General features: G+C 43.4%; 1 protein-coding gene across 1 annotated transcript in view; it reads left to right on the top strand.

Annotated features, from left to right (window-relative positions):
- sspo (SCO-spondin) overlaps window positions 1-22606 on the top strand; it is a 73316-nt gene extending 50710 nt beyond the window's left edge. The window contains 15 exon segments of the mRNA XM_054623129.1: window positions 125-286; window positions 533-649; window positions 752-890; window positions 4821-5017; window positions 5160-5330; window positions 5681-5808; window positions 5936-6090; window positions 8019-8065; window positions 9744-9908; window positions 10968-11179; window positions 12198-12293; window positions 17171-17231; window positions 17787-17917; window positions 20212-20362; window positions 22536-22606. Coding sequence (XP_054479104.1) covers window positions 125-286; window positions 533-649; window positions 752-890; window positions 4821-5017; window positions 5160-5330; window positions 5681-5808; window positions 5936-6090; window positions 8019-8065; window positions 9744-9908; window positions 10968-11179; window positions 12198-12293; window positions 17171-17231; window positions 17787-17917; window positions 20212-20362; window positions 22536-22558 — 1955 coding nt within the window. The 3' untranslated portion in view covers window positions 22559-22606.
- The last annotated feature ends 1848 nt before the right edge of the window (window positions 22607-24454 follow it).

Below are 24454 nucleotides of genomic sequence, written 5' to 3'. Positions count from 1 at the left end.
TATCGCGGATGATGATTACAACAATTACGGCTATTACAGCAGCCATCATGATAATTACAGTCTTTCTAATTAGGATGAGAACAGAGTTGACGATGGTTGATGATAATCATTTGACCCCTTCCAGATCTGTGTCAGTGGAGTGTCTGGAGCGCCTGGACAGCCTGTGCGGAGCCTTGCAGCGGCGGAGTCAGGCAGCGCTACAGACGGCCACTGGCCTCTCCTCCAGGACCCCACTGTAAGAGCCAACAGACACAGAGCCAGAGCTGCAACACAGGACTCTGCCCAGGTACAGCTGCTCCAACTCACTACACTTAGATATTTACATCATCATCACAAACGTGGTAATGAAAGGATGTTATGGGTTCAGAACCTTTATTGCAAAGAGTTTTATTGTATGCCAACCGATTATTTCCAATCCCTCTATAACAATCACTCAAAAAGATAAAATGTCCCTTTATTCGGCACACTCAATGAGCTTTGCTTCTCTCTTTATTGATGAAAATGGGAAAGATTGATTTTACGTGTCTCGCAGGTGAGCGCTGTGAGGATAGGGGGCGGATCTACCAGGAGAGCTGTGCCAATAAATGTCCTCGCAGCTGCACTGACTTATGGGAGCATGTGCAGTGTCTCCAGGGAGCATGTCACCCAGGTAATCTTTGACTTCTAGCATAAACAGTACCTTAGAAGAATGTAACCGTGAATATTTTGCTGGTTGGTTCAACCCAGTACATTTTTACATTTCATTTCTCAGGTTGTCGGTGTCAGAAGGGACAGTTGCTGCAAGATGGCCACTGTGTGCCAGTGACAGAGTGTCGCTGTGGTATCCCATCAGGCAACGGGACGCTGGAGTTCATCCCTAAAGAGGAGCTTTCTGTCGACTGTAACACCTGGTGGGAACAGCTTTGTGTCAATTTTTGTTTTTAAATATGAAAAGTCAACTTTACATTACATTACAGTCATTTAGCAGACGCTTTTATCCAAAGCGACTTACAGGAAGTGTATTCAACATAGGTATTCAAGAGAACTACTAGTCACCAGAAGTCATAAGTGCATCTCCTTTCTTAAACAAGCATCTTAAAGCATAAACCAGAGCAAAAGTATAGTGCAGAGGCAAATTACTACGAAAACAATAATTGCAACAGACTACTCGAGTATAATAAGTGCAGTAAACGAATACGAATTCAATAAGTGCAGCGAGCTGATACGAATACAGTAAGTGCAACAACTAATACGAATGCAATAAGTGCTACGAGGAAGGCTCAGGGTAGTACTTCTTGAAGAGGTGAGTTTTCAGCCTGCGCCGAAAGATGGGCAGCGACTCTGCTGTCCTGACGTCAATGGGGAGTTCATTCCACCACTGAGGGGCCAGGACAGAAAAAAGCTGTGACCGGGTGGATCGGCCGCAGGGACCTCTGAGCGACAGGGCAACCAATCGCCCCGAGGCAGCAGAGCGAAGTGGTCGGGCGGGGGTGTAGGGCTTGACCAAGGCCTGGAGATAGGAAGGAGCTGTTCCTTTCACTGCCCTGTAGGCTAGCACCAGAGTCTTAAACTGGATGCGAGCTCTTACAGGGAGCCAGTGTAGAGAACGGAGAAGGGAAGTTGTGTGGGAGAACTTGGGGCGATTGAACACCAGACGTGCTGCAGCTTTCTGGACAAGCTCCAGAGGTCTGATGGCCGACGCCGGGGCTCCGGCAAGTAGTGAGTTGCAGTAGTCCAGGCGGGAGATGACCAGAGCCTGGATGAGCACCTGCGCCGTCTCCTCAGTGAGGAAGGGGCGAATCCTCCTGATGTTGTAGAACAGGAATCTGCAGGAGCGTGTGACGGATGCAATGTTTGCTGAGAACGACAGTTGGTCGTCCAGGGTCACACCCAGATTCCTCACAGTCCGAGTTGGCGTCACCACGGCATCATCAATGGTGATGGACAGGTCTCGGTGCGGGCAACCCTTCCCCGGGAGGAACAGTAGCTCGGTTTTGTCCAGGTTGAGCTTCAGGTGGTGTGTCGCCATCCACTTCGAGATGTCAGCCAAGCACGCAGCAATGCGTGCCTCCACTTGGGTGTCACCGGGAGGAAATGACAAGACCAGCTGGGTGTCATCGGCATAACAATGGTAAGATAAGTCATGCGAGCGAATAACAGAACCCAGAGATGTTGTGTAGAGCGAGAAGAGAAGGGGGCCCAGAACTGAACCTTGTGGAACCCCCGTAGTCAGCATGCGTGGTTCCGACACGGCCCCCCTCCATGTCACCTGGTAGGATCGGCCTGTCAGGTAGGATGCAAACCATCACAGAGATCAGAGGTGAGGGAGAGTGCAGACCCTGAGACGCCCATCCCCTCGAGGGTGGAGAGGAGGATCTGGTGGTTCACCGTGTCAAACGCCGCTGACAGGTCCAGGAGAATCAGGACAGAGGAGAGAGAGTTCGCTCTCGCGGCGTGAAGCGACTCTGTCACCACAAGGAGGGCCGTCTCTGACGAGTGACCCACCTTGAACCCGGACTGGTGGGGGTCCAAGAGGTTGTTCTGGTGGAGGTAGGAAGACAGTTGTTTAGAGACAGCGCGTTCAAGTGTTTTGGATAGAAAGGGTAGAAGAGAAACCGGTCTGAAGTTCTTGACATCAGAGGGGTCAAGTGATGGTTTTTTCAGAAGGGGGGTGACTGGCAGTCTTGAAAGCCGAGGGAAAGCATCCCGAGACGAGAGATGTGTTGATGAGGTGGGTGAGGAAAGGAAGGAGTTCAGTGGCAATAGACTGAAGAAGAGGGGAGGGGATCGGGTCAAGGGAGCACGTGGTGGGGCGGTTAGATGTAACAAGGTCGAGGACCTCGTTAGGGGAGAGGGGAGCAAAATAGGGTAAGATGGGGTGTGGAGAGGGAAGGGGGAGCTGAGGGGGAAGAGCTGGAGAGGGTAGAGAGGGAGGGTGGAGGGAGGGGGGCTGAGAGAAGGAGGATCTGATATCGTTTACCTTCTTGTCAAAGAAGTTGGCGAAATCATCAGGGAGAAGGGAGGAAGTAGGAGGAGGGGGTGGGGGTTGGAGGAGTGAAGAGAAAGTTTCAAAGAGTTTTTTAGGATTGGAAGCAGAGGTTAGGATTTTAGAGCGGAAAAAAGCCGCTTTAGCAGTAGCTAGAGAGGAGGAAAAAGTGGAAAGGAGAGATTGGAAGTTAAGAAGGTCCTCCGGGAGTTTGCCTGTTCTCCATTTATGCTCAGCCGCTCTTAGGCTCCGTCTATCAGTACGCACTGAGTCCGACAGCCATGGGGCAGGAGGAGTTAGGCGTGCAGGCCTGGAGGTGAACGGACAGAGGTTGTCCAAAGAGGAGGAAAGGGTGGAGAGGAGAAGATCAGTAGCAGTATCGGGGATAGGAGAGAGAAGGATTCAGGGTGAGGGAGGGCAGAGGTAACGGAAGAGGAGAGATCAGCGGGGGAGAGGGAGCGGAGGTGACTACGGGTAGAAACCATGTGGGTAGGTGGAGGAAGTAAGGGGGAGAGGAGAGGGAGAGGGAGTAGGACATGAAGTAGTGGTCCGAGAGCTGGAGGGGAGTGACAGAGAGGTTAGCAGTAGAACAGTGTCTAGTGAAGATAAGATCCAGCTGGTTGCCGGCCTTGTGGGTAGGAGGAGAAGAGGAGCGATAGAGGTCAAAGGAGGAGAGGAAGGAAAGCAGTGGTTCTAACTTATCAGTCTGGATGTTGAAGTTGCCGAGCATGATGAGTGCGGAGCCATCGTCATGGAAGTGCGAGACTAGTGTGTCAAGCTCCTCCAGGAACTCACCAAGGGGGCCTGGTGGGCGATACACAACAGCAATGGTGAGCTTGACTGGATAAGTGACAGTAACAGCATGAAATTCAAAAGAGGACGGGGAGAACTGTGGAAGAGAGACAAGAGAGTATTTCCATTTTGGGGAAATTAGCAGGCCAGTGCCACCACCTCGCCTCGCAGCTCTGGGAGTGTGAGAGAAGGAGTACACATCTGACAGAGCTGCGGGTGTGGTGGTGTTTTCTGGTGTGATCCAGGTCTCAGTTAGAGCAAGAAAGTTGAGCGAGAGCAAGGATGCGTAGCCTGAGATGAACTCAGCTTTCGGCACTGCAGACTGGCAGTTCCAAAGCCCCCCCCGACACCACTTGCTCACCATGGGCTGAGAGAGTGGGATAGATGAGATTAGTGGGGTCACGGCACCTGGGAGTGACCCACTGTCTACGTGACCACCGGACAGAGGAACAGACAGAAATAGGATGCAGACACATGGTAGTCAATATAAATAAATTACTGACCCGTACAAGTACACGCTCGAGAAGTCATTGCTTGAAGAAGTCGCCCTGTTGCCTTTGTTCGCCCTAGCCTTCGTTTGCCTGACGCTTCCAGCCACCAGCAGTGGTTAAGGACCTACCTACTGATTGCTCATTGTCTGCCAGGAGTGTAAGCCACTCCCCCTAGCAGTTAAGAGGACAATTGACTTATTGAACTAAAGCACACCTCTCAAAGCAGTTCCTGATTACAGGAATAGCAGAAACAGCAGAATCAGCATCAAACACTAACACTTTTAAGCAGGCTTGGTACAGTTAAGAGCAATTTAAGAAAGCAAGAACAATATACTTAGTCTATCCTAGCAGAATCAAGTAGTTCAGTATCCCTCCAGAAGTCAAATACACTTACATATGAGCGGGTAGAAAAGCGTGTCCAAATCGCTCAGTAATATTAGAGATGATGTCTCACATTAAGAGCAGACTTAAGAGGTGTTTAGGGTCGGTTATATCTTTCTCCAGAGTGCAGATATTTCCTAGCAGGAGATACAGCTTTTATCTCACCTCTCCAAACACCCCTTCATCTGCAGTGTGTGTGAGAACGGCACTCTGGTGTGTACCAAGCTTGAGTGCCCGGTTTATGAGCCCTGGAGCCCATGGAGCTCCTGCTCAGCCTCCTGTGGACACGGCCAGATGACGAGGACACGCCTTTGCAGGGACGCAGAGGGCGGCCCTTCCTGTGCTAACACCACGCAGACGGAGAGCTGCGATCTGCCATCATGTCCAGGTTTGACACGGAGCAAGTACCCACACTAATTCAACTTAGTGTTAAAAGGGCACATCTAACCTACTGTAAGTTTTCTGTGTTATCACTGTTCGCTTTTCCATCTGTGTCCTCCCTCTCTCTCTCTGTCTATCTCTCTCTCTAGCGGGCTGTTTGTTGAGCGAGTGGTCACCCTGGACTGAGTGCAGCGCCACGTGTGGCGGCGGGTCGACGGTGCGGAACAAGACGGTCCTCAGAGAGCCAGAGCCTGGTGGGACGGCCTGTGTAGGACCTCTTGAACAGCACACTGTCTGTAACACCAGCAGCTGCCTGCCTGGTAAACTAACACACACACACACACACACACACACACACACACACACACACACACACACACACACACACACACACACACACACACACACACATGACTGAGTATATTTATACCAAGCAATATAATTCCTGAATTCTCTTAAATGGAGTGGTTGCCAAGTAACTCATAAGAACCTAATGAGTGGTATTTTGAGTTAGTTTATCATAGTGTTATGCAGTTAAAGATGTGAGGCCTGTTATGAAGACTTAGATTGTAGCGCTTGCATAGAGCAAAATCACAAACACGTCTCTGTTTTTTAATATATATGAGATGTGATGTAATTCAGTGAGTGTTTGTTTGTCTGTGTGTTGCAGAGTGTCCTAGCGAGCAGGTGTTTAGTAACTGTTCAGGTTCCTGTCCCTATACCTGTGAGGACCTGTGGCCACACACTCAGTGTTTAACTGGACCCTGCACCCCTGGGTGCACATGCTCTCCTGGACAGGTGTGGACACTTTTTTGTTTGCGTGTGTGCACGCGTGAAGTGGGATAGCTGTGATATGTTATGAAGTTAGATTTTACCCCGATAAGATTTGATCCGTCCTTGTTTCACCATGCCCCCCATACTGTAGGTGTTGCATGAAGGCTCCTGCGTGTCCCACGCTGACTGTCCCTGCTCACCGCTGTCCCTGCCGCCCGGTTACCAACTCTGGAATGTCAGCACTGACGAGATCACAGAAACTCTGCTGCCACCTGGAACAGCCATCCAGCACCTCTGCAACACATGGTAATACACCACACACGGTTTTATCCAATCATTCATCCATTTAACCTGCATTTTCAAGCATCAAACTGAGTGGATGAGGAGTTTTGGCTGTGAACTTGAACTTGACTCTCTGGAGTAAATGTACAGACTGTATGGACTGATTTTTTATTTTTTTATTGAGACATTTACACTGATGTGGATTAAATAGTTCTTCATCAGCATTGCCTCTGTTTTATGTCCTTATAAGTGTGTCCTTTTGCCTCTTAAGTAATTGATTCCTGCATATTAATGTATTCAACCATCCCCTCTGAAAAACATTGTGGCCCATTTGTAACAATGGCTGTTCAATCTAATCATCATCCCAGTCTCCTGACAATAAATCACCTTATTAATCATTTTAGGTCTGTACTGCAATACATTCTTTCCTTCAACAAGATACATATATTAGAGTTTCCTCAGTTCACAATAGAATCATGCGGCATCACCTGGGTCTGTAAAATAGCTTAAAAACACTATTTCAAATGAGAAGTTCTTAATTATTCTCTCATCTCATAATCTAAGTATTTGGTTTGTGCCATCTTGGTGCATTATATGACTATAACGTTTATGATTTAATACATTTAATTACCTTGATAACAACTGCTATATCGACTTATTTTATGAATGAAAAAATGCAACATTCATCAAGCTATTGCTCTTACACACCAATCACTTTACAAAAATCTTCTTAAGTAAAAAATTGCCTATGTGAAATAATCATAATAAACTATTGATAAGACTTAAGTTTAGTGTCATTATGTATGACCCACACCTGAACAAGTTGTCTGTTAAACATTACATTACATTTACATTACAGTCATTTAGCAGACGCTTTTATCCAAAGCGACTTACAATCAGTAGTATATTACATATCATTCACCCATTCACACACTGATGACAGGCTACCATGCAAGGTGCCACCATCAGACTCTAACTAACATTCATGCAACATCCAGTCCACACCGATGGCAAGCCTTCGGGAGCAACTTGGGGTTAAGTGTCTTGCCCAAGGACACATCGACTGCCGAAGCTGGGTATCGAACCACCGACCTTCTGATTGGAGAACTACCTTGCTCTCCACTATGCCACAGCCGCCCCAAACCTATATGGCTGTTAAAATAATATGTTTTCTGACCTACCACTTTGGTTAAAGTTTTATTAAATTTAAGCAGCTTAAAAAACTTGGTTAATGTTAGGTGATTTTAACAGCACAAAACCTAAAATATATCTTTGGACACGGTACAACAAATTACAGTCCTTTGAAGTAAAAGTGAAAGCGTACAGACCTACATACTTTAGTCACACCAGTTATGTAACAAACTTTTCCTGAGCCTCACCAAGTCATTTTGTTCTAAGTAAACCTGAAAACTGAGTAAACCTGAAAACTGAGTAAACCTGAAAACGTAAGGAGAGATTTTATGCATCTACTGAGCAGAATCTGATATGGACACGTCCAAAACTGACTCTAGAGGGGTACCTAGAGCGTCATAGTGTGAAGCCTAGGACTACTGACCAAGCCTTGGTTGAGAATATGGGAATGTGTTGTTTTAGCACAAGCCGTACTGTAACACTGTCAGGGTGAGCATGGTCTGATTTATTTATGATAAATGTACCGCGATATCCCAAGTAATTTGTCAATTATAAAGCAAGAGTTGAATATCATTGTCTCAGTCAAACTATCCAGTCAACAACAATCCAGTTTGGTACTGTGATATCTGCTGTATTAGATTCCCTGCTATTAGTCTAGCATGCAGCAGACATGCTGTAAGTCATATCATCTTCCTCGGAGTGGGTTTGATACTCATTCAATAAGTCAGATGGTGTGCTCAGATGTGTGACGTGATGGTTGCTTTGGTATCTCAGTGTTCAATAACCTCATATTATTTAACCCCTGATTCTTTTCCCTCCAGTGTGTGCCAAAGAGGAGTGTTCAACTGCACCTCCGATCTCTGTGATGGTGAGTGATGCAGCTGTTCTTACCGAAACGCATGTCGCCCACTTCATAGGGCCCCTCTCCTTTAGCAGTAAAAGGACCAGCAACAACAATAATAATCTTTGGTTGAACCGTCAGGACCGTGATAGATATATCAACCTATCTATAGTTAGTAACAGCTGCTGCAACAGTTGGCTCAAATACCAGAGTGACAGTCACACCAATCACAGCCCACAAATGCCATTATGGCATCAGGTAAACACGTGATACCATCTTTAACTATGGGGGGGTGAGAAGAGATGAAAGTTAATGGGGAGCAGAGTGTGGCAAAGTGCAACCTCTCATATCCTCACAAGGGACTTGAATGTGTCGTTTTTATCTGTCATCATTTGATCTGCGGCGCCTCTTCTCTCCTCTAGATTTGGTTGTAGTGAATTCCCTTTTTACAGGGAGCAGTGCTTAAAGGGGAATTCAGGTCTTTGTCAATTTGGGAGTTGTTCTCATATTTTGAGAATTATTGATCATAATATCTTTTTACTCAACACCTCCATATTTGGGAAACACACTCTGGCAAGAACAATGTTGATTGTTGCCTACTAGAGCTTTCAGTAGAACTTCAATTTAGGTAAAAAAAAAACCAATAAGCGCCTGTGGTAATGGCAGCACAATCATTTGGTAAACCCATGCATGATCAAGGATCTTTTTTTTAACATGGATTCTTACTCAGCGCCACATCAGGCTCATGAAATGTTACAATCGTTTCCTTACGTGAAAACAGCTGGTCATGTACCAATGAGTGATGGTGATAACACAGGCTTGACATCCAACAGTCAACAGTGATCAGTGTAAATGTACAAATATACAAAAATAACTCAGTAACAGACACTAGATCAAATTAAATAGAACATGAAAAAATAATAAAGAAATAAATTGAGTAACATTAAATAACATTCTCTTTTGAACCAACAGAAAGTAGTCCCCTGACGATCCTTGTAGCTGTTGTAGTGAACAGCTTACAGCTGAGGAGCAGTTAGTCTCTACACAGCTATCGTATTGTTACTGTTAAAAATTACACAGTATGTGCTTAACTTTCCAATTGGGAAACTTGCTGACATGAACCATTTCCTAACATGCGCTTCTCCCTTTCTAGAGTGCACGTAAGCTTAATCGAAAGTAAGACATACTCTCGTATTAAACCGCTGATTGTGCGTAAATTAAGTTTGTTCTGTTAAATTAAGTTGTTTTTGGAAACCCGCTTTGTTGTTGTCAGTTTGGATAACAAATATGAGGGTGAGATCCTTTAAACAACAAGTTCTGTTTCTTTATAAAAGGAATGATACATCGTGTTTTTTGTATGAGATCTTTTTCCCCCATAATGCTCGATTTTCTCAAAGGGACCTCTGAATCCAATTCACATATATAGCAAGGAATTTTACACATTAATGAAAAATTGTATGTAATCTTATGTTGACTTTGTGGGTTTTGTTCCATTGCTTATTTCAGCATTATTTCTAGTCGCTGGTGCCGTTAAGAAATGGTTTTAATAAAAAGCAATGTGTCATTGTAGTTTTGTTTGGGCGAGCAGAGGAATTGGGCTCAGATGATATTTCTTTTTCCATGTGCTGCTTACTGCTGATGGTAAATGCATGTGAAAACTAACACTGAGCTATGTGTGATTATGTTCTTCTCACATCCCCTCCAGTGGACTGCGAGTGGTCCAGCTGGTCCCAGTGGAGTCCCTGCTCTGCAAGCTGTGGCACGGGACAACAGAGCTCCACCAGAATCATCCAGCAGCCCAGCCTCTACGGAGGGGTCCCGTGTGAGGGCCGAAACCACCGCACCAAGAGCTGCACGGCCCCCGACTGTGGTGAGTGAGAAGAGCAGAGATAGGGATGTTTTATTGATTATTGTGGGGAATAAACTGTGACTAAGCAGCTCACAGGTGAATATTGTGTCAGTAAATTTTAAAAGTATCCTACTGAGTGGTTGTCATATCAAGTAGAATTTTATTTTTCCCAAGAGGGACAATTGGTTTTTCTGCAGCAGTGAATATAGAATTAACATAAAATCAAAAACACACACAAGGCAATTAAATAAAACTTGTCATCAGGGACCTGTCAACATCAAACTTAGCCAGCTCCCTCAGACTAAAAAGGTTGCTGCTGGCTTTTTCTTTTTTGTTACAATCAAAGCTCAGCTTATTATCGATTATAATGCCTCAAGTACTTGTGCAGCTCAACGATTTCTACATCCTGACCGTTTAATTGTAGTGTTGACAGGTTCGGAGTGTTGACGTCTAAAATCAATACACATACCCTCTGTCCCTGTCACATTAAATGCCAAAAAAGGCTTCTTGACACCATTTGAAAGGAATAATCTGTGACAGGACAATGGGACAATTCCACCTGCTTAAGTATGATTAGGACACAAGTAAGAGCATAACCCTATTTGACTGCTTGGCTTACCGGTTTGTATTTATAAACTTTATTTTTCACTTTATTGTTGCAAGAACAAAGACTAAATGATCAGGACTAACAAGCATACTGTCACCTTGCAGAGTTATGCACTCTTACTACAGCCACATCTACTTGGGAATGTAGAGAAACCCAAAGCTTGACAGGCCTACTGTGTGTAGTTATGCTTGCTAGGCTGTAATTGGACAATTTACATTTGGGGGAGGGCAAATTGTTAATTGGTTTACTTTTTTTTTTTTAAGTTTAACATAATTTGTATTCCACAGTAAGAGAGATAAACACTGGGGGAAACAAATAATGTGTCATGCCCCCACCAATTTGTCATTATGAGTCTCTCCTCTTTCTCAAATTCCCCTCTCCATCCTACGGTCTGACTGTCTTACCTTCCCTCCTCCCTGATACATTTTCCCCTCATCTCACTCGTTACCTGATCTCCTGCTTTCCTCCTGCAGCGTGTCCTGACGGGGAGCAATGGAGGAGGAGCGTGTCGGAGGAGGTCCCGCTGTGCGAGCGAAGCTGCCGGGACATTTACTCCTCCTCGCCCGTCAATTGCAGCCGCTCTGTCGAGGGCTGCGTGTGTCAGGAGGGGCTTTACCGCGACACCGGGGGCATTTGTGTCATCCCCGCCCTCTGCCCCTGCCATGACCAGGGCATCCAGCGGGAGGTACACACACACACACACACACACACACACTGGCTTACACCCAAAGTCAACAGACATCTGCTGCCCAGCTGACTCTGCAGCTTGTAGCCATTGTTCCTGCCTCATTGTGCAGTGCATTTGAACCTTACCATTAGAATGGCCTTAACCATCCCTCCAATTCACTCCCATTGTGTTATTTACTCGTAAAGAAGGGCCTATTACAAGATGATTGACATGCCCCGCGGGCCACATTACACCATAGTGCCTCTCCAGTCCTCAGCCTCATCAATTATGCAGGAAGTGCTGTAGAAAGCTGGTGTTGGGACCTCAACTGGGCAGGAATTATTTATGAAAGAGGGGATATTATAGGATTATAAGAATTAATCATAAACTGACAAGAGGTCACCCCCCCCCCCCCCCCCCCCAACACTCTCATTGCTTCTTTCTTTTCTCTCCCATACCTCAGCTTTATCTTTAACCAGTCCCTCTTCTGCTTTCATTACTGGATTTATGTTTAATCTCTCACTTTCTCCATCCTTCTTCTTCTTTATTCCCCTTCTCCCTCTGTCTCTCTCTTTCTTTTTCTCCCTTCATCATTTGCCATTCTTCCTGTCCCTGTCTTTCTGCCTGTCCACGCTGTTTCTCTCTCTCTGTCTGTCAGCTGGGAATGACTGATGTCCATATAAAGACCCACTAGGACTTTCTAATCAACTACCTCATGACTATCAGGGCAAATGGCCCAGTGTGAGCAACAAAGGCACTACCTAGCTGATGCCTTTGTACGGGAGAATACAGAGTTGTTCATGATTTCTATAGCTAACACATACAGAAAATATATAATGTAGTCTGTATTATGCGTTGCCATAATTACAGCATCATAACAGGCCTCCATAATCTAAATTATGCACAAGGGTGCAGCCAGAGCTTTAGTTGTTTCACTGAAGATACCCAGCTGTGACCAGCTGCACTTTATCAAACCTGCATTTCTAAAGTCTAATGAGTGAATATATATTGTGTGTGTTTTTGTGTGTTGAGCCAGGCAGGATCAGAGTGGGAAGAGGGCTGTCTGTCATGTCGCTGTGTCAACGGGAAAAAACTGTGCCAGTTAAGATGTCCGCTGCTCCACTGTAATGAGGTGAGACACACCAAACTGACATCTGTCTGATTGTGTATTTGAACTTAGAAGTGGCTTATCCTAAATACTAGAAAAATCAAGTTACTTTATTGGAATTAAGGAAGAAATCCTGTGAATTTTGCGTTAAAGATGTCTTTCTTGCATCATTGTTCTCAGTGGCCAAATATACCCAGAGATATTAAAGGAATAGCTACCTCAGTAGGAAGGATATAACAAAATCTCCACCAGCTGAAAAATTATTTCATACTTGAATCAGCATTTTGTACAACTTTAAGCTAGATATTTAGTTTTATTTATTAGCTTTATTTAATCAGCTAGTCTCTCTGAGAGAGATCTTTTACAAGAGAGGCCTAGAAACACATCACATGTATTATACATAAATGCAGTACCATAACAAGACCACCACCCTGCTTCGTTGATTAGTCCATCATTCAAAGAGAATGTTCTACTCCAACTCTACTAAAGCAAGTCTATTCTGTGATGTGTGATATGTCAATTAAGTAAACTAAGGAGGTTTAATATCTAAGCACATTTAGATATCATGGCTGTTTAAATGAACACAGAGCCATGCTGATGCTTTTAGAAGGTAGTTCTCCAATCAGAGGGTCGGTGGTTCAATACCCGGCTTCGGCAGTCGATGTGTCCTTGGGCAAGACACTTAACCCCAAGTTGCTCCCGAAGGCTTGCCATCGGTGTGGACTGGATGTTGCATGAATGTTAGTTAGAGTCTGATGGTGGCACCTTGCATGGTAGCCTGTCATCAGTGTGTGAATGGGTGAATGATATGTAATATACTACTGATTGTAAGTCGCTTTGGATAAAAGCGTCTGCTAAATGACTGTAATGTAATGTAATGTAATGTAATGTCATTGGTGGTATCAGACCCTTACACCAGACATTAAGGGGGTTCCCCTTAAATAACATTTCTAGTGAGGATATGCATATGAACTATAATAACTGTCTCTGTGTTCCCTCTCACAGCCATCTGAACAGTGCAGCTCTCAACAGAGAGTTTTGATCTGCTGTTGCATCTTGGCATTTTAATTTAATTTAATTATAATTCATTTTATTTTATTTTATTTTATCTTTTTTTTTTTTTTTTCACTGCATCCAAGTACAGTTATGAGAGAGATGCAGGTTCATCACATTTATAGGTGCGATCAGTCTCCCAGTCCACTCCTACCCCGAGGGGGTACAGTTCACACCGCTCTGTTGGTCACAAACATCTCAATAAATGCCCCGCTCCCTCAAGAATGTGTGGGATGTTCTCTGCAAGTCACAGGCTGAACTAGATCAATACCTGACCCTCCCATCCTCCCAGTAGCCTGCACTTTCTCCTTTACCATGCCCTCCGACTGTACCTCCCATGAAACACTCAAACCTGGTCTCCTCATTAGACATAATTGGATGTCATTCCAAACTGGACAAACTAAAAACCAGTTCTGCTAAATGGATGACACAATGCCTGATATTTAAGTATAGTGTCTGCTGTGTATTTTAAATACTAATCAAGTCACTTTATTGTGTAACAGCATTGTGCATCTGGTTTGGGTGATAGGATTGGCATGCATGAGGGATTATCACCCCAAAAGAAAAGATTGCCTTTATTTATCACCTAATGCTCGATCATACGTGTACTGTGTGAGTGCTTAACAGCCAGTCATCTCGCCGAAGACGCTGAGCTGAGTAGTCAATTATAAATGTGCTCTGTAGAAACAAGAGGCAGATGAAGAAAAAAGTTAATTCAACATGAAATATGAATATATTTTGAGACAGGTGGAACTTTTGCTAACACATACATACAGCTTCCATCCAGTCCCGCTTCGGATATAAATAGAGACGAAAGGGTCTGACAATGTTACACTAAACATCGTTTGTGGCATCTCACTGAGGCTGCTCTCAGTGGGATAAACTACTTTCTCCCAAACATCCTTTGGCAGTGCTTCTTCTCTCCTCAGCTGCAACTCTATGCCATATTTCATTGGTAAATAAGGCAAATGAAACCTTTATCAAGAAAAAAAGAGTCTACAGCCACACAGCTCTGTGAGGCTTCAGACCCACAGTCAAAAATCTTTTGACCTGATTTTGGTACTCATGGACAAGTTAATACAGTTCATGCTGATGTGGAACATGAATATTTATACGACAATACGATATAATACAAAAGTTGTTGAGATATTTCAGTCTGGTCCAAAGTAGCCGACTAAACAACCAATCGCTAGAGAGTTGCCGCAAACAAACATGGAGCAAAGACTGGTTGTAAAAGGATGTTGAAAAAGAAAATGATTCCAATTATCATCGATTTCTATCTCATTAACATGATTACTGCCTCCGAGTGAATTTTTAACATTTGTTCTAATGAAAAGTGCCTTTTAAAAAAGTGCCTTCCCCCTCTTGCATGTCAGACTCTTTACCTCTATTTCAAAATATGTGAAATAAAACCCCAAACTAACTGCATCGCCACATAGGTGGTGTTATTTGGCTGAGCTGACCCTTAAAATATTGACTGACAGCCAAGAGACATGGGGAGAATTCTCCATTCTTATGTATTTGTTTTTCTTAAAACAACATGATGGCGGCCTTAGCGGGATACCACACTGCAATTTTAACATATTTTCTGAAGGGAATTGGGGATTGTTCTCATGTGGTTCTTTCCCCCTCTCTGCCAGTTCATATCTTTACCCTCTATTTCTATCAGATGCAGAATTGAGTGAAATCTGTGTTCGTTTGGTCTAAAAACTCCTCTCTCGGCGATTACAAAGAGGAATTTATTTTTGTTACTTTGTTCTTCTTTCTTTTTTCTGTTGTCTCAAAAAAAGTTATTTTGAGATCATTTTGGTGAAATAGCCCTCTAAACAGAAATCAACCAACTATTGGGTCCACAGCTTAATCTGTGAAATATCTTCTCTCTGTTAGTGATGAAGTTGAGAAAAGTCCCAGCAGAAAGGTCCACTGTCTCATCCTTGACACAGCAAGCTGAATGTATATCTTTAACTCACTGGGGCTGTATACAGGCCGGGGGTAAAAATAAATCCTTCTGACATCCAGAACTTTAAAGGGAGAGGTTGATTGCACAGAGAGCTCCGCAAAGTAAACAGTGGACTGAGTGTTCCACCTGTGTGGTACACTGGTCCTGAAGGCGGTGCACCGAGTCCCTGGAGAGTTGTGTAACTCTCTCTTCTCCCCATGGCCGCATGAAGTGAAGTTATGCCTCTGTGAAAGCACTCCTCAACTATGGGCTGATATGAAGGTCATTTAATGCACATTGTTCCCTCTCCTGACAGGCTGATAATTGGTTACTGACAGTGCACTCTGTTATTTATGACTCAGCTTACAGTTGAGCACAAATGAAATCTCCCTACGTGCCTCCGACGCTCTGCCGGGGAGGCCCTTTTCAAGGTAATAGATTAAAGGTCCTGTTATCATCTTGGGTGATAAAAGCCATCAGGCTGTTTTCCTCTCAAACGCTGACTCCTCTTATTTCTTTTTTCTAAGCCAAACACATTAACAGAGCTCTTATTTCTGTCTCAAGGCCTGAAGACGTCACAGATTTGACTACCCTTTACTTTAAATGCCAAGAGCCCCTTCCTTTGAAATGGCAAGGAATCCACACCGTTTCCACCTCCAGACGCATGCACACATACAGTCTCTTAACTCATAGGACTTAAAGTGGCCCTCTTCCTGGGAGTTGTTTCCCCCTGTCCCTGAGGGGAAGCTGGCGGCAGTGCAGAGAGGAAGGAGAAGTCCTCAGGGTGAAATGGTGTGTGTGAGTTAGAGACATTTTCTAGTTGGGTGAAGTTTCAGGGGTGAGCTGAGTCTGGTGTTAGTGTGGCTGCTGAAGCCTGCTGTCAGACTGTGTGTGTGTGTGTGTGTGTGTGTGTGTGTGTGTGTGTGTGTGTGTGTGTGTGTTGTGTTTGTGTTTGTGTTTGTTTGTGTGAGACACTGTATGCTAACAGCAGCTATTTTCAGACAGGGACACCACGGGACATCGTGCTTGTCTCTGGATTTGTTCTGGATCTCTCTTCCTCAGTAGCTTCACTCCCTCTGTCTATGTCCTTTATATCCTTACTGCATTGTCTTGCTATTTTTGGTCTGTATGTCTTGCGTCTTTTTTAAATTTTATTTCCTATCTTTTTCCCGTCTCTATGCTGGATCTCAACCATGGTTCTCTAAGACCCATGATGTCCCAGGTCTAAATCAGTTCTAAACTGTCTAGAATGTAATGCAGCAGTGCTCTAGGAGGTGAGAACTGGGGCTGATGTTAGTCTGTATTAACACAGTCTATATGCTATATTTTTAGCCATGCTAGACACATTGCATCTTGGGACGGCAATGTTGTTCGCTCAGCCACTTGCATCCCGACTGAAATATCTCAACAACTATTGGATTGATTACCTTCTTGGTAATGTAGCGCTATATCTTGTCTTTGAGAAAAAAAAAAGATTACTGACATGATTAACATGTTGTTGTGTGTCAACCAACTTTGTTTGGTTGACATTAGTCAACCAAACAAATCATTTTTCTACTTGTATTGTGTATTATTGTCCAAGTTCAACTGGGAGTACCGTCATTTTTTTTCAGGATTTTTATTTTTAAAATTCTGGCAATTACCAGAGGTGTGTTTTGTATTTCCCTCTTTTGGAGAATGTAGCATTTTGTCTCTAGGCTCGGCTGTTGTCCTTTTATAAAATGTACAGTGTGTGTGCTCATATGTGACGCGAGTTGTGTCCAATAAATTAACTGTGAGTGTTGACAGGAGCCGGGGATTATTTTTGAGGTTTTTTTTAATCCAACACTCCTTGTATTATGCATCCGTCTGTTTTCATCGAGACTCATCAAAAGAATGTTAATGTTGCGTCATGTAATCTCTCTTTTAGGGGGAGGTCAAGGTGGAGGAGCCAGGCAGCTGCTGTCCAGTCTGTAGAAAGCAGTTTCCAGGTTGGTGCAACAAACCGTATGCCGGAAAACACATCACAAAGGCTACAAGTCAATTTAGACATTGTTGTTTGAATGTCATCTTAAACCCATTGTATCACTTGATGGGTAATCTTAAGAAAAATGGAACAGTTGAAACACTACTAGTTGTAAAACATGCAAATCTCGAACAAATAATTCCATTCCAACTCGTGACCTCCAAACCACTTCATTTGATTTGCATGTCCTATAGCTAATTTTAAAGGAGGCTAAAAAACCAAGTGCTGCAGTGCCCAATTAGTGAGAGATAACATTACTTAACCTACACTGGGGCTTTAATCTCTCTCCCAGTGGGGTAAATGTCACATGCTGGGAGGGAGCATGGCAATGTCACTGTGCTCTCTGGAAGGAACCCTCTTGTTCTCTCTCTTCTATTGTCTTTTTCCTCCTATGCAAAAAAATCACACAAAAATGATATCTTTTTTTGTATAATCTCCTTTTACTTGTCCTCTGTTTACCCCCTTTGCACTGTCCAATCTCACATTGCCCCTTTTCTTCCCCCCTCCGCGATTCTGTCAGGCGAGCCCGTGCCAGAGTGTCGCCGGCACGTGCAGGTCAGGAACATCACCAAGGGAGACTGTCGGCTCGACAACGTGGAGGTCAGCTCCTGCATCGGACGCTGTCTGTCCAGGACCGATGTCATCCTGGAGGTAGCACACACACAGTTCAATTCAATTCAATTTATTTTATGTAGCCCCAAATCACAAATTTGCCTCAGAGGGCTTTACAATCTGTACACATACGAGAGAAGATAATACTTCTGTGAACGTGAACACAGCCGAGCATTGACTTCAACATGAGTGTCAGCTGGTTGCACTATAAAGATCGATCCGGGCAGCAGAGTGAACTAAAAGGGACCAGAACTGGATGAGAAAAAATAAAAAGGCTGTTAGTTATAATCGTTTGCAAATTGCCCATCAGGGCGTCACAGTTAATTCTGGTTAATCGTGTAGAACAGTATGAAGTTTTTTTAGGGATAAAAAGGCTGCAATTTTCTCTCTCCAAATCTTCACTAACCATTAAACATTTTTCACAATATGCCGTCACTGGGCAGCCAAATTGTCCATCTGTTTCGCGATGTGTGTTAAGAGTATTTTTACAAAACAAAATTAAGTCGAGCATGCGGCCTCACACAGCTGTTCACACCTGCTGTAATCTCACTTCTTCATAAATATACATCAAGACACTAGCAGTGTGCAGCCAAAAGATTAACTGATTATTACACGGTCCACATATAGGTTCCACATTTAGCTATTTAAACACAGATGTTCTTCTTTCGGGGTCACGATTCTCCCTTTTTTTGTTGTTGTCTTTTGTCTTCCATGTGAGACAGCGAGCTCATCACCTCATCGCCATGGTGACTTTGTTCTTCAGATTAGCAAAAATAAACATCAGCTCAGCCAAATGTGTCATTACCTCCTGTTACTGTGGCAACCATTGGGATGGTAACCAGTGACTAGGCGGCACAGAGACGTTTCCCCTTTGGCATTCACAGGATTCACATGCTCTTCCTAACCACCAGCTGACGTCGCATACACATACATGCATGCCAACACTTCCAAAGTTTGTGAAACACTAATAACTACTTTACAGAGAGGTCAGAGGTGTTTTTGCTCACTCACCCCTCTCACCTCCTCCTTCTCCTCCTATTATCTATCATTCTCCACTACCATCACTACCCATTGTACTTTTCACCAATCTGTCCTCTCTTTGGGTTTTCGCCTGCACTAATTGGACACATGAGAACAACTTCCAAGAAGCTTCCTTCTATTGTGCAAAAAGAAAAAAGTCTGGGTTTTTATTTCAAGAGATGAAAAAAAGCCAAATTATCACCTAGTTCCCAATGTTGTGCTTGTATTGTGTGTTAGCTGTCTGATTAATTAAAAAGTTTATCATGTTACATCACCAAAATAACTAAGTTTGCAGTGAAGACAAAGAGCTTTAAGCTTTGCTAATCAATAGCTTTATATTTAAAAATGGGCAATTTGAGTAAGGCAAAATTATACCACAGATAATTATCGCCTGACTCTGCACAGCTGTATGAAATGTTTAAACTACCTTTGAGCTGGTTGTTTGAATTTCACAGCCTGCAGCTTTAATGGTGTGGTTCACTCTCACTGCTCTCAGCAGCGTTATTTCCAGCTGTTTTTAGTGAGAACGCTGATAAACCCACTGTAATGTGGCTTTATGTCTGCAGGATGTGTACAGGAGCAACCTTTCGCTTCACTTTTGTCATAAGAATATTATGTAACATACCAAGGCTGTATTTACAGGGCAAAAAATAAATAAATCAACAAGCACTGCTTTGGCTATGTCACAACCACACGAAGAACAACAAGTTTCTATGGTGAATGTAAAAAAAAGAGCAACTTATGGAGTCGTGTTCCTGGCCACCATCCTCTAAACCAACTCCTTACAAAAACATCTGGAACTTTAGCTGCTAATCGACCATGTTTAGAAGCTAGTCCCTCACTACGTCTGTCTGCCGTTTGGTGATGGGCGGTGTACGGTGGGCTCATCGGAGCTCATTGGCTTAAGACATCTGGCTGTGAAGAGATTTATGAGAGCCCAGTTTATGAAACCAATTAGCTTAAAGGAGCTAAAAAGGCTCTCTGGAGCTGCCTAGTTTGATTAGAATTCTCTGTGGCTTTATCAGTGTGAGCGGCCCCTTGTACGTTACACATCTTGATTTGAATCATCAACATGAAAAATATATTTCTCCTCCTATATCAATTCCTCCAACACTATTTCATCTCCTTTAACGCATCCTTTTTTTTCACCTCTCTTCCTTGACTTCCGACCCTCTAATATTTTTACTGCTCATATTTTCTCGTTACACCTTCTCCTCTTATTCCACCTTCCCCTCATCATTTTCAAATCTCCCAATGTCCTTCCACCTTATCCCTCCGGCTCTCCTTTCACCCCTCCTCCTCCTTCTCCACAGGAGCCCTACCTGCAGTCAGTGTGCGAGTGCTGCAGTTACCGTTTGGACCCCAGTAACCCGGTGCGTTTCCTCAGCCTGCAGTGTGAGAGCGGGGAGAGCGAGCCGGTCGTCCTGCCCGTCATCCACAGCTGCGAATGCACCAGCTGCCAAGGTGTGTGTGTGTGTGGTGGTGGTGGTGGTGGTGGTGGGGGGTGGGGGGATTTGCATTTTCATCTCCCACATCAGCGTGAGAACCCACAGTTTGAATACATGTAAAACGCGACACTTGTTTACACCCTCCAGGCTCCCAGCAGATCATTTGATTTGAAGAATGCACATATGTGGAAGTCTATTGCAGAATGTATTTTCTCACATGGTAATTGCATTCTACTGATGACACGTTTTAAACATGGCTTAAGTCATATGCTTAACTAACATTATATGAGAAAAACGTGATTTTTGTAATTCTCATTAAAATATCTGCAACATGACTAAACATTCAACAGCATTATCAGCACTCGCCGATGTGTGGATAACATAACTGAACTCATGAGTGGCATGGTGGCTTATTTAAACCTGAGGAACCGCCTTACACATGTTATTAGTGTGCATTAACGGCCCTCATCAACAATTTACCTGTTTTACCTGTTCGACTAAAACTAAACTACATTTGGACTGCTTCTTTTTCTATCATAGAGCCTTTTTATCACGTATACTGTCTTTTATTGGATTATGATAACTACACCAAGAGATCATATTCTCGATGATTTATAAGTAAAAAGTATGTGGAATATAATTGTATGTCTCTTCTGCTGCCTCTCAAGATAAAATAGCTGAAAATGAAATTCATGTTAAGTTCTGGGTTTTCCCAAACTTGAATGTCGTCACCTTTCTAAAATAATGGCCTAAGTAATTTTTTGACAAAAATGATTTTGTTGCCTAAATCATCTCCTCATGATGCTGGCCACCTCTGGTAAAATTGCCTACATCCTCAGTTGAACAGATCATGCGATTCTACCCCTGTAGTATAATGGCCGATGTCACCGATTTTTTTTGTGTTTTCTGAAAAAACTGAAAAAATGACTTGGGCCATTATTTTAGGAAGGTGACGATGTGTTACATGTGGAATGTGTGAATAAGCCCGCATGTCAACTTTGTGCTTGAAGGTTTCTTTTAAACATTTAAACAGCTCCTATTGCACATTAAGCCAGAGTTCTGCATACGGCAGTCTCCATGTTGTTGTTTTTCCGCAACCAATGAATGGAAATTACCATATTTGGAATGCGGAGGAGTGATGTAAAGATGCTGTATAGGGCTCTGGTAGGGTAGCAACCTTTCAATCATAGATGCCCCGCCCTAAAGCATACCCTGCTTCATGGTCTATGTGACTCTAATTGGACCATCATTTACTAAATGAACATCATGCTGTATTGAAGAAGACTTGAAACTAGAGATTGAGACCAGAAACTCATGTTTACAATGTTTACTGAGGGAATAAATCAAGAGATTAGTAGAGTCATTTTCTCATAGACTTCTATACAACCAGAGGAGTCGCCCCCTGATGGTCAGTAGAGAGAATGCAAGTTTTAAAGACGCCTTCCACATTGGCTTCAGTAGCAGAACCGGAGGTTGGCGCCTTGGCCACACCCCAATCAGTGATGTCACAGCAGATGTTCAAAGGCACTGAGTTCCTTTTGGTCTTTGGTCAGTGTGTGTAATCCACAATCTGTCCAAATACCCCCTTGCAACTCCACCCATGAAAAAATGAAAAACACCTTCAGTAACATCACTGTTTGAGTGCAGCCAGTGTTTGAGAGTCTGACCCATAGAAGGCAGCTCAGAGAGCTTGTCCTTCTTCTCCTCTTTCAATACAATTTCTCAGTCACTTTCCATTAACGCCATGGCTGACACGCACACACGCTTCGCTAATCTCGGCGAAACATAGGTCTCAATGAATAATACAATCAAGGATCCCAACTCTGAAGCAATTATGTGCTAATCCATTCATCAACATGGCTGATTGCGTTAGTTAATTGGATGTAGCCACATACGACTCAGAACATCCCCCCTGCTCCCATTCCCCCTCCCTTCTGACGGATTTGGTCGTCCCGACGATCAATCTTTGCGCGGGCCGCTCACACACACACACACACACACACACACACACACACACACACACACACACACACACACACACACACACACACACACACACACACACACAACACACGTGCACATATTGACTGCCACTAGAGGGTTACTCATCTGATTCTCTCTGTATGAAACACACTCACAGCCACATGATGACATGGATTACATTTGTCAACTATTTCTCTTCTTCACAGGAGGTGACCTGTCCAGACGCTGAGCGAGTGCGTTGAGTGTGTGTGAGTGTGTGTGTGTGTGTGTGTGTGTGTGTGTGTGTGTGTGTGTGTGTGTGAGTGTGAGTGTGGGTGAGCAATAGCAGGTATAAATGCCAGGCCAAGTCCAGTGAGAGCACCACACTGAAAGGCAAACGGATGGATGGATGAGAGGACAAATGAAGTCCTGGTTGTTCTGTCGTCCTTAGTCATCATATGACTGGACCCTTCTGCCGATCGTAGAGTTCCTGTTCTAAAACGGGATCCTCTATTCTTCTACCTGTACAGCCTTTTTCTACTGTGTATTTATAGTAATATTAAAGGACCTATGATTCAGACTTATTATGCATTCAATATGTTTCCTATGTATGTTTTAAGAGAATGTATATCTGCCAGCAGTCTTCTTTAAGTTGGAGTTCATCATAAAAACTGGTTAGATATTATTAACATGTTGCAGTTCCAATGAACTGGTCAATAAACATTTTCTACACTTGGACAACATGGTCGGCTTTCTGTCTTTTTATGAATCTTTTTTCCATCATGAATATATTTCAATAGCAAATCCAGTAAACAGCAGAATGTGGCAGCATTCCCCTCACTTTCCCACAACCTTCTCTCCTGTCAGACACTATATTTTTTTAGGTTAAAAAAAGGCATTATCAAGAACATTTTAAGTAAAGAAAAAAAATGGTTACAGATTTCTTCACACACACGTAGTTCGCCAAGCAATGTGTTCTAGAATGCAACAACTGTTTGTTTATCACTTTTTCCAGCTCAGAGGAATAAGTAGCTTTTCTTGTAATATACACATAAACATATACGTACACTTTTGCTCTTGCGTTAACATCTGGATGATAGAAGTAAAACAAAAATAACTGTTGTACTAAGGGATTTTTTGTTTTTGAAAGGTCATATTACAACATACCTTCCAACAGTAAAGATCAGGAATAACACTCTATTAATTTGGTTAAGTGGGTTACATACATTTTAATCATCCAGTTTTATTGTTTGTGATTAAACTCCCTCCTTTAGAGCCAACTTGCAAATTTAAGCTTTAAGCTCTGAGCAGAAACATATACAAACCAGAGTTAAGTCAATCAATCAATTATTTTGCTCAGAATAAACACAGTTGCAAAAATGTATACAGGTGTTTCCCTGGAAACGCTCTGCTCCTTAAATACAGTGATATTTCGGAGTTAACTTTGCTGCCAAGCTGTTTATTCACTAAAAGAAGATGAAGCTTTTATTGGATGTGTCAGAGTGAAGCTTGGAGCTTTTTCACTTCTTTTATTCAGACATTTATTCACTAAGCAACTACAGCAAACTATCTCTCTCTTTGAGTGTGTGTGTGTGTATCTCTCTCTGTGTGTGTGTGTGTGTGTGTGTGTGTGTGTGTGTGTGTGTGTGTCTGTATGTGTGTATGTAAATACAAAAGTAGTTTACTAGGCTGACGAGGAACTGTCTGCCTCTTTCTTTTCCTCCTTCCCCTCGCCGTCTCCTCCATCCTCCCCTCTCTGTTCCTGACTAAATAAGGGAGTTGAGAGAGGAAGCCTGACCAGCACCCCTCCTCCCTCTCTCAGCTGTTGTAGTAAATACTGCTGGATGAAATAAGAGTAGGGATTGATGCATTGTTTTTGTTAATTTATACCAAAATGTCACATTTTGATAGATGGCTCCTCAGGCCTCGTCCGGCTGCAATTTATCATGTTTATTCATCATTAAAAAACTGATCGCTGGGAAAATGTATGCAGTCATGTTTAGGTCATTTTGATGAATGCAAACAGCGAGTGTTGCTTTGGGCCTGTATCTTCTTCTTTATTATGGACTCAGATGGTCCACTCACATCCAACATACACACACACATATGACACATTAAAATACATACTCAAAATATATATCTGACA

The sequence above is a fragment of the Anoplopoma fimbria genome, chromosome 21, assembly GCF_027596085.1.
Source record: "Anoplopoma fimbria isolate UVic2021 breed Golden Eagle Sablefish chromosome 21, Afim_UVic_2022, whole genome shotgun sequence".
Taxonomy (NCBI): domain Eukaryota; kingdom Metazoa; phylum Chordata; class Actinopteri; order Perciformes; family Anoplopomatidae; genus Anoplopoma; species Anoplopoma fimbria.
The sequence above is the reverse complement of the archived record's forward strand: the minus strand, read 5'-3'. Positions and strand labels throughout refer to the sequence as shown.